Here is a 14526-nt window from a genome sequence, read left to right as displayed (position 1 = left end):
GGTAGACACCCTTGCATCTATCCAAGAAAAAAAAGAATCATTTGTTGTTTCGGTTGAGTCAAAAAGGCAAGTTTTCTCAGAACATGAGACTATGAGGAAATTATTTTGGTTAGGAACAGTTTCGACCATCAAGCAAATTTTTGTTGTCTACCACGTTCAAACCACAGATGAAACATAAATGGTCCACTTGATAAGTAGGCCCACAGAAAATTATCTCCTGCTCTTTGATGCTTCTAATCTTTTTTCTTCTTTCTTTTTTTGGTTAGACATACCCCTTTCCACTTCATCAAAGTCTCACTTCCTGCGCCATGTTCCAGGCCTTGTACTTCACCCAAATCAATTTTCAGTTGAACTAGCAGCTGTGCTGGCACGGCGCACATGGAGAGCTGGGCCACGGGCGCCAGCGGTGCGGTCCCACATCTGAACAGAAGTGGCCGGTTCCATGTACCCAGGGCCAAGAAACTCCACAGCTCGTCAGGGGAAAAACAAGGGAGGACACCTTGAATGGAAATCAGACTTTTACGGAAAACAAAAAGATTTTCAGTAATCAGAAAAATTACTGAAGGGCTGAGAACTTCTTGGCACAAAGTCTGCAGACAGATTTTCTTAAAAGGGTATTAGTTAGACCTTGATTTTAAGCTAATGAACCCCATCCCTGCAGCTACACTGGATTTGCCTCTACCCACTAAATAATAAGTAAAAGAAAGTGTTTTTTAATAAAAATATAACCATAAAGGGCACCATAACCAGAGCTATTACCATTTACTAAACTTTTACCATCTAGCAATCCCTACTATGTGCCTTTGATAAACATTGTCACATTTAACACTTACAATATAGAGAAAAGATTCTATTTCATCACTTTACCATTGAGGAAACCAAAGCCTAGAAAACATAAAACTGCCCAACACTTCTGACTCCATGGTCTTACTACTGTATTTATTTTATACAAATTTTTTTTAACTCCCTGATTTTTTCAGCTTCTACATTCCTTTCAAAATACATAATGACAGGGAATTCCTTCTAAAAGAGCCAAACACTTCCAGGCATAGGGGAAAGATGGTGCCCTTACGTCTTGTGCCAAACAGTCCTACGAACAACTGCCATAGTCATCTTTGCTTATTTTTACTTTTTTCAACTTTTTATTTTATATTGGAGTACAGCTGATTAACAGTGTTGTGTTACTTTCAGGTGTACAACAAAGTGATTCAGTTATATATACACATGTATCTATTCCTTTTCAAATTCTTTTCCTGATTAGGTTGTTACAGAATATTGAGCAGAGTTCCCTGTGCCATACAGTAGGTCCTCGTACTAATATTACACTGCTCTCTAGTTTTTCTAAAAATCCAGATAATTTTATACACACATTTTGGTGTTTAAATTCCAAAGAAGAATGAAATGGTATATAAGAGACCAACTCTACGCTATTGTCAATAACTATCACTGTATGATTAAGAATTTTTGATATTAGAATTGTAACAATTAGAATCTACTTTTTGGTGGATAAGAAGGCAGTTTTCAAAGACTTTTGGGGTAGTAGGAAAAGTTGGTATCCTGACTTAGAATATCACTATTCTCCATTTGAAAAATTGTTTAAGAACTAAAATAAGCCATAGACCAATAATAGAAACTTCCTGGAGGTCCACAAGAGCTGAGATACAAAAATTAAAGTAATTAAAGTGAGCTACAAGGGAAAATTGGGAATGAAAATCCTAATTACCCAATATTCAATCCGAACCAGCCCATAAAGTGAACAATTTTAAGGATGGGACCTTGGATCCTTGTTTATCAAAGCCTAAAAAATAAGTAACACTTGAATATATCTAATAATTTTTAAAATAACATTTTTTGCTTTGGTGCCTTTATTCCTGATGAAACACAGATGGAGTCAACAGAAGTGCTGATGGAAAAACCCTCAGGAATTCTCCCTAGAGAAATGTGCCCTCAAACTAAGTTAAATAGGAAGTCCTACACATCTTGGTTCTACTTTTAAGCAGGAAAATAATGGTGAAAGCCACCCATTCCCCTACAACAGCTTAAAGCCAAAGCTTGAAGTGAGAAAACTGGCCCTCTGGTCTACATTCAGGGTGCACAAACTGCTACCTCATCACAAACAATCACCAGCATTAATCACTGATGTAGTGGGGACCCTTTCACAAAGACTCAGCCCATATCAAGTGGGCACCCTTTTCTCCAATCCTTATTGACCATTCTTTCATTAGGAACAAAGTGTTGCCATACTCACAATCTTGGCAGAAAAAAATAGCACAGAGCAGAATTCCTGCATTCATTCACCTTTTTTTCTCCAGTAAACATTATAATCATTGAATTGAACACAGTTCAATTATCCTTTAAACAGATATTCATGTAGCATGAAGGTACCAAAGTTAGAATTAAGTCAGTTTGCTCCCTTAAAAAAGTATATTCCATTTTCAACAATTCATTTCAAAGAAAAATCTACCGCTATAAAAAATGAAAAGAATAAAGAGAAAAACTATAATTTTGAAATGACGGAAGCTGACAGATACATGAATAATCACGGCGAAAGTTTCATAGAAAAAGGCAGTTCCTCTACATTGTGGGATTAATATGTGAATCTGAGAAATGGTAAATTGCTTGCAGTGATACTGATTAAAGTAATAAAATCAAAACTTATTATTTTGACATTATCTAAAAAAAATCATTGGAACAATGTTATAGAAGAAACATTTTTTCAGATGATCCTTATTTCTGTACCCCAAGAGGGAGTCTGTAAGCAATGCACAGCACGAATCTCTATTCAAGTACATTTGTTCTCCACGAGTAATGCACATTAGTCAAAGCGCACAGAAAGCCCCTCATCAGCAGAACTAATGATGACTTGCTTTGTACATTTTAAGACAGCCATACGATGAGAGGGGGACTACAGCTGTGAAGGTCCTCCCATTTCTTTCTGCAGAGAATGATCTCTGCGTGCCTGACTCCAACCTTTCCATTGTCTATATTTCTATTTTTCGGGGAAAACACATGCCCTGACCTTGGATACTTTATGGCTGCTGAAGAAATATGTTCGATCAGATACATATAAAAGTATGATTGTAGGCTGCCAGTGCTAAATTCTGATAATTTTTATTTCAGACCCACACTTTAACGTAAGAGTAAAAAATCACGTGATGTGACTTAAGCTCAAGATCAATGGCTAATGTACACTTATATGGATCAGTCTGGATAGAAAAGAGAGGCAAATTCTTGTGGTTTTAACCAAAACATACTAAAAATTTCAAAAAACAAACCTGGGGTTCTGCAAACACATTCTTCATGTTGTTAATTGGGCCATACGGGACTCCACTGCCTTCGAAGAGGTGTAACCACTTGCTGGTCATTTCTTCTTCAAACCTAGGAAGAGACCAAAAAAGGATGCACTTTTATACTCTAAAGAATGTACACAACCTGTTTTCTCCTGTGGCCCTCTTTGAAAGCAACTGATAATGACAAAAACATGTTTCTTTAACTTTCCTTGTGCCTAGTTTTGAGAGAATGTTGCCAATATGAAACAACTTGAGTTGCCCTGTAAGTTATAAGAATAGCCACTCCCATCCCCTTGTTTGCAAATCCACCATTAGAGTTGAAATTCCTCCTATTTCTGACCCTATGAACTTTTTGACAGAGAGACCCTTGAAGAAGAGAGATTATGTAGAAAATGGTATTAACTGAGCTTCAAATGTGGTATTGAGCACTTGATGAATTTAATGATGATAATATAATGTTACTGAAGTTTTGAGTATAACGTCATTGTGCAGTGTTTTTTAGGTCTCAGGCAATAGTACATGAGGTTAAGATAGACACAGATATGCTAAATTATTCCTCAAAACAAAAAATAAACTAATGAATTGGTTTTAAAAGAAAGCTGTATGTTTTACCTCCATTACTCTTAAAGCACACCAGAATTAACAGCCACAACCACTGGCCTAAAAAAAAAACTTAATTACTTATTTACTTGCACTGTGGTTTACCAATTAGAACAAATGGAGACATGTAAAGACTAATACCTCAATTTAGCCAACAACCCTCAAATTCATCCAAGTCCTTTACCTCTGTTTTATTTTTACTATAATTTAAAATTGGACTTCACAGACACAAAAGCTTATTTGATTTCCTTTCTTTTCTCTATTAGGTCTTAAGGAAAGGAGACCTAATTCATTAATGAGATTTACTGTTTTTTAGTTCTCTGTTAAGACAGTGAGCCCAGAAACAAAATCTTGGATCCTCAAAGACAAATAAACACTCATAGCTTGTAATATATGAAGAATTTGACAACTGTTAATTGTTAAAATAGCAAACTATTTTTAGTTAAGTAATAATCTAGGTTAAAAGAAATTTTTAAGAAGCGTTAGCTATAGTAAATTATTGGCAGCAAGTAAAATGCTTCACGAATATGGGAGGGCTAGTGGAAGTGTAGTAGAAATAGTTAATATTCATGGGCTTCTATTCAGCTCTCTCAGACATAGCTAAAATTAATTTCAGATCAGCAGATTCTATGGGAATTATGTCAGAGGAATGCACTTTTTCCACTATTTAAAAAAAAGATTAAAAAGTGTCAATACTTTGAGAACACTTCTCTAATTGCCATCTAATAGATAAAAAGAAAAGAGAAGTTTGAATTAACATACTCTAAAAGACAGACTACTATATGAACAACTATGTTCAATCATATAAATTTTTTACATAAGAATCTGATAAAAATTTTTAATGAAGGTAGTATACATTTCACTAGGAGTATAATTAATCCTATTCACACATCCACTTATTCTACAACCACCTGAGGAGCGTCTACTCTACACCAGGCATGGATTTTTGTCTTTAAAAATAATGCCTTCCCCCTTTTCTTTCCATTATGATAAAGATTTTTCATTATACACATTAATTATGGCCCAGTAATGTTAACTATCCCTATTTAGTACACAATAAAAGACTTCACTTCTAAATATTGAAAAATATTCTTTCATGGGAACGCCACAATGCAAGATTATATGTTTTGAATTAGTCAATTCTTCGCATCCACATTTTCTTTTCAATGACTATTAAAGTTGTCTCCTGGCGGAGACTTGCTAAGATATATATAGATATATATCACCAGAATGATATATGTTGAAAGAATAAAAGAGGTGCTTTGAACCTGGAGCCTTTTAATTTAGGGTGTTAATTATTTAAGTTTTCATAAACAGAGTGTTATAATGGTTACTCTGATGAATTTTCAAGACATAAATTTATCACCACTGGACTCACCCAAGCGGCCTGAAAGATCCGCACAGAAAATGTATGTCAATATCTCAACAAACCCATAGCTGCAGGCTTGCCAACAGGAAACTCAGGGGAATAGTTGAAGTTTTAGTATTTATATAAGCTTTTCACCACTGGGCAAAAGGGAGGGATTTATTTCATGTTATGGAAAACAACGGATGCACTTTGGATATGAGACTGGGGAGAGAGGCAGCGTCTGGAGCTGCAGTTGTGACCACTGTTTGTGTATTTGAGTGGGTGTGGGCGTGGAAGTGTTCACAAATGCCTTAAACTCAATCAGTCAGAGACGAACATCACTGCATTCCGTTACTCCCAGAGGACACATCCATCATTTTCTTCTAAAAATCTATTTCTTGATCTAAATCTGATGTAGAATCCTTTCCTTTATCTACGCAAGAAAATCTGTAAGTGCTTGTTTTTATGAACCACAAAAATTCTGCTAAAAAAAAAATGGAAAGAGCTGATTTAACTCACTCAGGGCAACACAATCCTGAAGATAAGACAAGAAGGGTGTCCCTGGATCCACTGTAGTAGGCCTCAAAGCTAGGGCCTCCTCTGGGAAGTTCCTTGGAGACTCATAAAACAATTCAGACTTAATTGTAAACTTACTAAATCAACCCATATATTTAATTCTAGATTTTTGTTGAATTCACTTGATGCCGAATGGTTATTATTAATCAGATTACATCATTTAGGCAGATGAAACACTGCTGCTTAAAGATAGACTTGAGTTTCAATTTCTTAACATGAAAATTTAACTTAGAAAACGAACCAAAGATTCTTCTCTTTTGAGAATGGATTAAAGTTGCAGCCAAATCCAAGGCCAGAGAGCAACTAATAAGAGATCCATGCCATGAAGGTGGGAGTTGAAAATAATTATAACATTAATGATGAATAAATGCTGGTCATTAATTGTTTGATCTATATTTTGTAGATTTTATCCTCATAAGCACATTATAAAGTAAGTATTATCCTCCTTTGACCAATAGGAAACTCAGGTTCGGAGAAATTAACTTGCTCAAATTCATATAGCTTCGCCCACCCCAACTTTTTTGAGGTACGATTGACAAATAAAAGTCATATGTATTTAATTTGTACAACATGATTTTTTAAGGTGAGCAATGTGATGATTTAACATACATATACATTGTGAAATGATTACCACTATCACAGTTACCATTTGTGTGTGTGTGGTGAGAACACTTAGCAACTCCTCTCAGCAAACTTTAAGTATTTGATACAGTATTATTACCTATAATCACAATACTGTACATTCGATCCTCAGAACTTTTCATCTGACAGCTGAAAGTTTGTACCCTTTGACCAACATCTCCCAATCTCCCGCACACCCTAGCCCCTGGCAACCGCCGTTCTACACTCGTTCTATGAGTTTGACTTTTTTTAGATTCCACACATAAGTGAGATCATGCAGTATCTGTATTCCTGTGTCTGGCTTATTTTGCTTAGCACTAAGATGCTTCTTCACTTTCATCCTATATACCTCATGATATATCTCTTTACATTAATACTCACTCATTCATTCCTGATGCTTTTAGCAAGAGTTTTCTTTTGTGCCAGTCATGGGGATTACAATGATAAAAAAGAGACAGTCATCGTATTCAGAGATCATATAGTCTAATGGAGAACAGAGCTATCGAAATTTATGAATTACAGTGCAGGATGCTGAGACAAAAATATGAATGAACAACTTGCAGTCGAAGCACCAAAGAGGGAGACCTGCACTGGGCCTGGGGAGTCAGGAAAGCATTCAAAAATGAGGTGACATTTGAGCCAGGTGTTGAAGGATGAGTTAGAATTTTCCACGTGAAGGGTGGGAAGAAGGATCTTCCAGGCAGAAAAAGCAATGTGTACAAAGACTCAATCTGGAAAGAATGTGAAATTTCCTGTGCCTTGAGCGGCAAAAGAGGAAATGGAAAAGGGAGGTTAGAACCAAGAGCGTGCGGCATCTGGTGAGCTATGCTAAGGATATTGGATTTCCACTGGCAATGAGGAACCCAGAGAGGTCTTTCAGTAGGGGACTGACATAATCAGCATTGATACAGAGAAGGGAAGGATATCGATGAGACTAGAGAAAAAGAAACTTGACAGGAGGCACCATGCTGTCTCCCTCTGATGCTTCTTAAACCTGCCTCTCCATCAATATCTTCCATATTACTGTCAACCAGAAATAATAAGTTTTTGTTTGAAAAAATAAGTTTTCCAGGCATTCTTACCCTTTTTTGTTACTATCCTATTTATGTTTCCAACCTATCATTACTGCTTGAGCCTCTGATATATGACTTGGCCACCAACACCTTTTCTTACCCAGTCTCCAAGGGTCTCCAGTGACCACTTGGGTCTGCCAATATTCTGTTCACAGTCCGAATCCCACTTGCTTTCTGTGCAGTATTTGACACTGTTGACTATCTTATCTTTAGGTCCTATGATACCTTCTTGGATTTTTAATACCCCTTTGGCCATTTCTGGGTTTTTTTTTAATTAATTCTTTTACCTTTTCCTTCCAGTCCCAATATTCTTCATTTTCTTTTAAGCACTTAAGTAATCCTGTCATCTCTACGCAGATGATACCCAAATCTATTATTTCTAGCCCTGACCTTTCCTCAGTTCCCCTTTTCTAGTTACCATAGAATATTTCCACTCAGATGTAGTATCATCCCCATAAACACGACTTGCCCATGGATGATTAAAATTTCCATTTGCCCCATAAACCTAATATTCTCCCTTGCCTGAACTCAAACCCTTGGCTAAATCTGGAACTCCTTCTTCTCATCATTTATCATTTATACATAATTGCCCTGTAGAATCAACTTTTCAAAAGTTAAGTTTTATTCCTCTATTGCCACTATTACTACCACAGTTCAAGCCCTTGATTCATCACACATGGACTATGGCAATAGTTGATTAAAAACTTACTGCCTCCAATTTTCCCCCTTTCCATAAATCACTCATTTTAGATATGTCTCAAATCTGTCCAACTATTTCCTTCCCCAAGATCATTACCTTCTCTCACACTAGAGAAACAGACGATTTCTTGACTGTTATAGCCCCATAACTTAAAATACAGTTGGCACTCAATATTTGCTAAATGAATGAATATATGACTATTTGGGAAGAATAAGAGGGTCTTGTTTGTTTGCCTGGTGCGTCGCAAGCCAAACGCTGAGACGATGAGGTTCGCAGCACAGAAAGGGTTTATTCCTGAGGCATCCAAGTCAGGAGACGGGAAAAGTCTCAAATCTGTCTCCCTGAAGGTGAGGGGCTGGGGATATTTATGGTATAAAAACTGAGGCAGGGGGAGCATGGAGAAAGGTAATTTGAGATAAGAAAAAGGACAGGCAATCGTTGCTCTGTGCAGATGCAACCAAGCCACGGGTTTCTGCATGGGAGACATGCTCAGAAAACGGCAGCATTAGCATGCTGTGAGGGTGGAGATTCTGGCCCTCAGACATCAAAAGGTCACCGAATGGACATTTGCACGTGCCCAGATGGAGGGTGGGAGGTCTTAACCAGTCTTAATCATCTCAAGCTCAAACTGGACACAGCTGACTCCAAGTTCCTAAAAAACAACTTGGGCAAACATCCTATTGCCCAGGCTATGTGACCCTTGGAGGACATACAAGCTTTTATAGAAACAATCAAAGTAAGCCTAACCAGTGAAGGCAGGTCACAAGTCACCACTTATCAATGGCTAACTGATAACTACCCTCGGTTTCATCTCAGTCACATTAGCTTGAATTAGTGGGGTGGAGTATCTTCTCCTGAAACCTTGCTGAGACTAGTTTTATTCAGATACTGAGGTTGGGAGAAGGAAGACAATTTGAGGCCCTTAGCTTTTTTTGTGTGTGTGTGATATGCGGGCCTCTCACTGTTGTGGTCTCTCCCATTGCGGAGCACAGGCTCCGGACGCGCAGGCTCAGCGGCCATGGCTCATGGGCCCAGCCGCTCTGCGGCATGTAGGATCTTCCCGGACCGGGGCACGAACCCGTGTCCCCTGCATCGGCAGGCGGACTCTCAACCACTGCGCCATCAGGGAAGCCCGAGGCCCTTAGCTTTAAATGTAATATCACAGCACCTCCTTTTCCTTCTTTTTCTACACTGGTCTCTAAATTCTGTATAGAAGTATGTCTTATGGAAAATAGATCACTAGTTCCCAAAGACTAATTTACAAGTAAATGCTTCAGACATAATGTTTCAATTTAGGGACTTCCTATGATCCAGAGAATCATAAGATCCCAGGAATTCAAAAGATCTTAAAAATCATCTATTGTTTTCTATGATCCTACAAAGTCATCATATTATGTATACTGAAAATATTTCTAGTAATAGGGACCATACTGGCAGTTGTTACTGGAAGTATCCAAACACAAGAAGTGTGCTACAATAGAACAGGCATGAGATGTGGATAGATTTGGGATTGAGTCACAGCCCCAGCACCTCCTATCTATATGACCTTAATAAAAACATCAATTAAAAACGTTCACAATTTTTTCAAATCAAAGCAAACATTTATTAAACATTTACCAATTGCAAGGCTCTGTGCTAAGCAGATTACAAACATTACTTCATTTAATTCTCATAACAATCCTGTTAGGTAGGCACCATTATCATGCTCATTTTAAAGATGGAGCAAACCAAGATTTAGAGAGTTTAAGTAGCCTTTTCAACTTGTATCAACATGAAGTAGTCAAGCTAGAAGACTATCCTGAGTCCAAAGCTCATGTGTTAACCACCACTTTCTACTGCCTGACCCTGGGCAGCAGAGTGCAGGAGAGCAGATCAGACAAAGTTTTGTGAGTGATGTGCTGCTGAAGACCTGTCCGACAAAGGGCTTGAAAAGGCAGTACAGCATCTTAGTGCTACTGTTAACTGAGAGCCTTTTATAATATGATAATATGTACTGGACACCACAAGAAATACTTGGCATATATTATTTCTTGTCCTCATAATCCCATGAGGTGAGGTTTATGATCCTCATGGTTGAGGAAACTAGGGCACAGAGAAGTTGAGCAGAAGTGTATGGATCAGAAGGCTCGAAGCTATAAGCTGGTGAGGTCTTGAACTGGTCTTTGTCAATGCTCCTTCAGTAGGGTAGACCCAATAGATGTCAGTGTCAATCCAGTCAAATCTAGCACACAGTGCCACCCTTAGGCCATTGGCAATTCAGCTACTGTTTGCCCCAGAGCTGGGGGAGGAAGGGAGGTTAACTCTATACTGGGTAAGTTGTCTGGGTTCCAACTATTCGTGACTTCCTTCCCACCAACAACTGATCAACCCTGTGGTCTGATAAGGTCTCGTAATATTGGCCACCATTTTTTAATCTCAGCCTTTCAAGAACTCTATGAGAAAGGACTCATTACTCTTATTTTGAAGATGAAAAAATTGAGACTCACACTCAAGTCCACATTTCAGGCTCAGAGCTCATCTCACTATAATACACTGTTGCCATTTATAAACGATAATCAATAAATAAAATTTATTGAAAAGACAAGCCTGATTTTTAATCCTAAGCTCACCTAACTTTGTGACCATGAGTAAAGTTGTTTAACTTCTCTGAGCTCCAATTTTCTCTTCTGTTCTAAGGAAATTATAATCAGTTGTAAATTGCTTAGCACATCACCTAGCATGTAGTAAGTACTCAAAATGGTATTTACTTAGTTGTAAGGTCACATAACAGAAATGAATACAATAATAAAATATGTCTATAACTTCAAATCCAAGGAAGGAATTTTAACAATTTATATAGCAACTCCTACTTTTTGCTGATCATAGCTTAAATATTTTCTGATTATAAAGGTCTAAGCATACTAATATCAAATCATTCCTATGTTGTACACCTAAAACTAATAATATATAATATATATCAATAATCTCTCAATTCTAAAAATTTAAGTCTAAGCTTTTGGGAGTTCTAAAATATATTAACATGTTACTTTGCTGTTGTTTATTCATTTCTTATTCTAGAAAATATCAGTGTTTGCACTGAAGCCTCTGGGGGATTGGTGATGACACCAGTGTCAGGAATCCCCATCAGTCTTCATTACACTTAGAGATCCCATAGGAGGGAATGACAATACAGAGATTTCAAACTAGGCAGGGAGTAATAAAATAAACACATTTTACCAGGCTAACAATCAGCATGGTTGAAACAATTTAAAGAGGTACCAACATCAATATAGCTTGTGGAAAAGCCACAGAAGTTAAAGATCTTGTATTTTTGCCTCATTCTAATGGTTAAGACAAAGTCCAAGCCTTCGATTCCTATCAGCGATAAAAGAAAATGCCTGCTATGGCTCATGCTGTGTCCTTACCTGGACAAGGCCTCATTTCCCTAAAAGGCCCAGGGTGCTCCCTGGACAAAATCTGGTGCCTTCTTAGAGGGATGGAATGGGGAGGGTGGGAGGGAGACGCAAGAGGGAGGGGATATGGGGATATAGGTACACATAGAGCTGATTCACTTTGTTATACAGCAGCAACTAACACAACATTGTAAAGCAATTATACTCCAATAAAGATGTTAAAAAAAAAAAAAACAGTCAATGACAGCAACTTGGAGCAAATGAAAGGTTTTCTTTACCCTTATCTCTTGCTAGACTTTAAGAGATACTCAATGACACTTTCCTCCATGACTTTTCAAGTTTCCGGAGCAGAAAATAGGGTAAGTGTGGGGCAAAAATGAAATCATATCCCTCTTGGTTTCATGAACTCTTCTCCACTTTTGGGTCAGAACAGAAAAGGATTTCAAGGAGATTCTTTGGTAATATTCTAAATCTTTGAATCCTGGCATTTTCCCACATAAAATTTCAGGGCTCCAATTTGGAGTCTAGTTAGTTGTCTTTTCATAGAGGTTTTATAGGAAAATTCAAATGTAACATACTAACATATTAGAATATGACTTTATGTTACAAAAGTATTCTTTAATTCACACAATGATTTCTTCATATAATTGGAAATATGAATCAACTTTCAAAAAAGTTTTGTATATTTATGCATAAGTAGAAAGGTATACCTGTCTTGTTGCTATACTATCTCTACGGTAGAGTTGTGGACTTGCCAACTACAGAGTTCTGAAAATAAGTTTGGATGTTTATACACCCGAAACCCAAAACCCATCAATCTTTTTAAATTTGCACATATTAGTTCCATCCCCTTAAACAAATAAAATACAACTACAATGGTGGACTCCCCTATTAGACCATGAGGGTGGCTCTCCAGGATAGTGGAGACAAAGCTCTCCTAACACACCACCTTCTTGATATACAGAAAACTAGACCCAGAAACGTGTGTCTTTAAATTCAAAATAATTTTGTGAAAAACCCAGAAAGCTAAATAAATATCTTGCAGAGACTGAACAAAAGCATTGGAGAATTACAAAATCCATTACTCTGTAAGCCAGTGAGAAGTGAATACAAAACTGTGGAAAGACATACTGTCCATATAACATAAAAGTTTTGGGATGAGTTTATGTCAATATCATAGCAATGCTTCCCAAAGACTTTTTTTTAAAATTATGGTTGTTTCTGAAGTATTCTTCTTCTCCAAGTACTGTCTATTTTACTCAATGTCTCTTTTTTTTCTTTTTTGGCCACCCCATGTGGCATGCAGGATCTTAGTTCCCAACCCCAGGGATCAAATCTGGGCGCCCTGCAGTGGAAGTGCAGAGTCCTAACCAGGGAATTCTCCCCAAAGGTTTTTAAAAGGAAAGTTAGGAGTATTAGCCACTAGAGTTAGTTTATAGCACAGGGAGATCAGCTCGGTGCTTTGTGACCACCTAGAGGGGTAGGATAGGGAGAGTGGGAGGGAGACGCAAGAGGGAGGAGATATGGGGCTATATGTATATATATATATAGCTGATTCGCTTTGTTATACGGCAGAAACTAACATACCATTGTAAAGCAATTATACTCCAATAAAGATGTTAAAAAGAAAAGAAGAAGGAAGATAGTAAGCAAAAATATAGGTAAATACAAAAAAAAATTATTAAACTTATTTATTTTACTGTTGTGAAATATTTCAAATATGCCAAAAAGTATAGGAATAAAAAGTATAGAGAAGGAAATAACATAAATACTTATGTGCCCTCACCCACTCACATTGTTAATGAGTCTTAGCATATTTGCTTCATATCTTTAAGAAACAAAATGTTACAGATACAGGCAAAGCCCCTTTGGTGCCTCTCCTTGACCTTTTTTCCCGTTTTTCTTCATGTCAGAAGTAACCACCATCCTAGAGATCTTGTGCATCTCTCTGTTCATGCTACTGCACTTATATTACATATCTGTGTATCTGTTTAGATGAATCCATAGGCATTATAAAGTATCACGTTGTGTGTTTTTAACCTTTACCCTGCAACTTGCTATTCTTATTGAACATTTTAATTTCAAGATCTATACATCTGCATGCATATAGATTTGACTCATTTATTTTACCCACTGGGCACATCCCTGTGTGAATATTCCACAATTTATCTTTCCTCCTATTAATGATCAATTGTTTTCAATTTCTTACTATTGCATACAATGCTTCAGTGGAACCTTATACATTTCTCTGTTTGGTCATATGGGATTGATTCCCCAAGGTATATATACAGAGGTAGAACTGCTGAGTCATAAAGCAGGCACATTGTCAGCTGTCTTCGATTTTGCCAAACTGCTCTGCGATGTGGTTGATGTCAATATCTGCTTCTACCATGCTCCATATTCTCACCAACTTTTACGGTCAGAAGAAAGTTTTGCCAATCAGATAGAGGTGGAATGGTATCTCACGGTTACTTTAAGTTGTATTTCTCCCAACTGGAAAAATTAACCATTTTTTCATAAGCTTAAAGGCTATTAGACTTTTGTTTTTCTTTTGTTTCTTTCCTCTTCATATCCTTTGCCCCTTTTTCAGATGATGTGCTTTTCTTTCCTTATTGACTTATAAGAACATTTGCATAATCTAGATACAAATCCTTTATTAGTTACATGCATTGCAAATTTCTTCTCCTAGACTATAGCTTGTCTTTTGGCTTATCAGTATTTATTTTTTCATGTAGAAAAAATTAACTTTAATGTAGACAAATTATGATTCTTGTCCTTTAAGGTTTTTGGTTTTTGTGTTGGTTTAAGAAACAGTATCTAGCTCTTAACTTTGTCATGAGGAATTAGATGAATTAATACTTTGAAGGTATTTAGAACAGTGTAATTGTACAATTAAGTGGTACATAAGTGTTAAATAAATAATACT

At 37.0% G+C, this 14526-nt stretch overlaps 1 protein-coding gene across 2 annotated transcripts in view; it reads right to left on the bottom strand.

Annotated features, from left to right (window-relative positions):
- Window positions 1–14526, bottom strand: part of SUGCT (succinyl-CoA:glutarate-CoA transferase) — a 683669-nt gene that overhangs the window by 381003 nt on the left and 288140 nt on the right. For both annotated transcript variants that reach the window (XM_082662115.1, XM_082662116.1), the window contains one exon: window positions 3276–3378. In XM_082662115.1, coding sequence (XP_082518241.1) covers window positions 3276–3378 — 103 coding nt within the window. The remainder of the gene's footprint in view (window positions 1–3275; window positions 3379–14526) is intronic.

Source organism: Grampus griseus (genome assembly GCF_964374135.1).
Source record: "Grampus griseus genome assembly, chromosome: 9".
NCBI classification, from domain to species: domain Eukaryota; kingdom Metazoa; phylum Chordata; class Mammalia; order Artiodactyla; family Delphinidae; genus Grampus; species Grampus griseus.
Note: the sequence above shows the minus strand (reverse complement) of the source record. Positions and strands in the feature narration are given on the sequence as shown.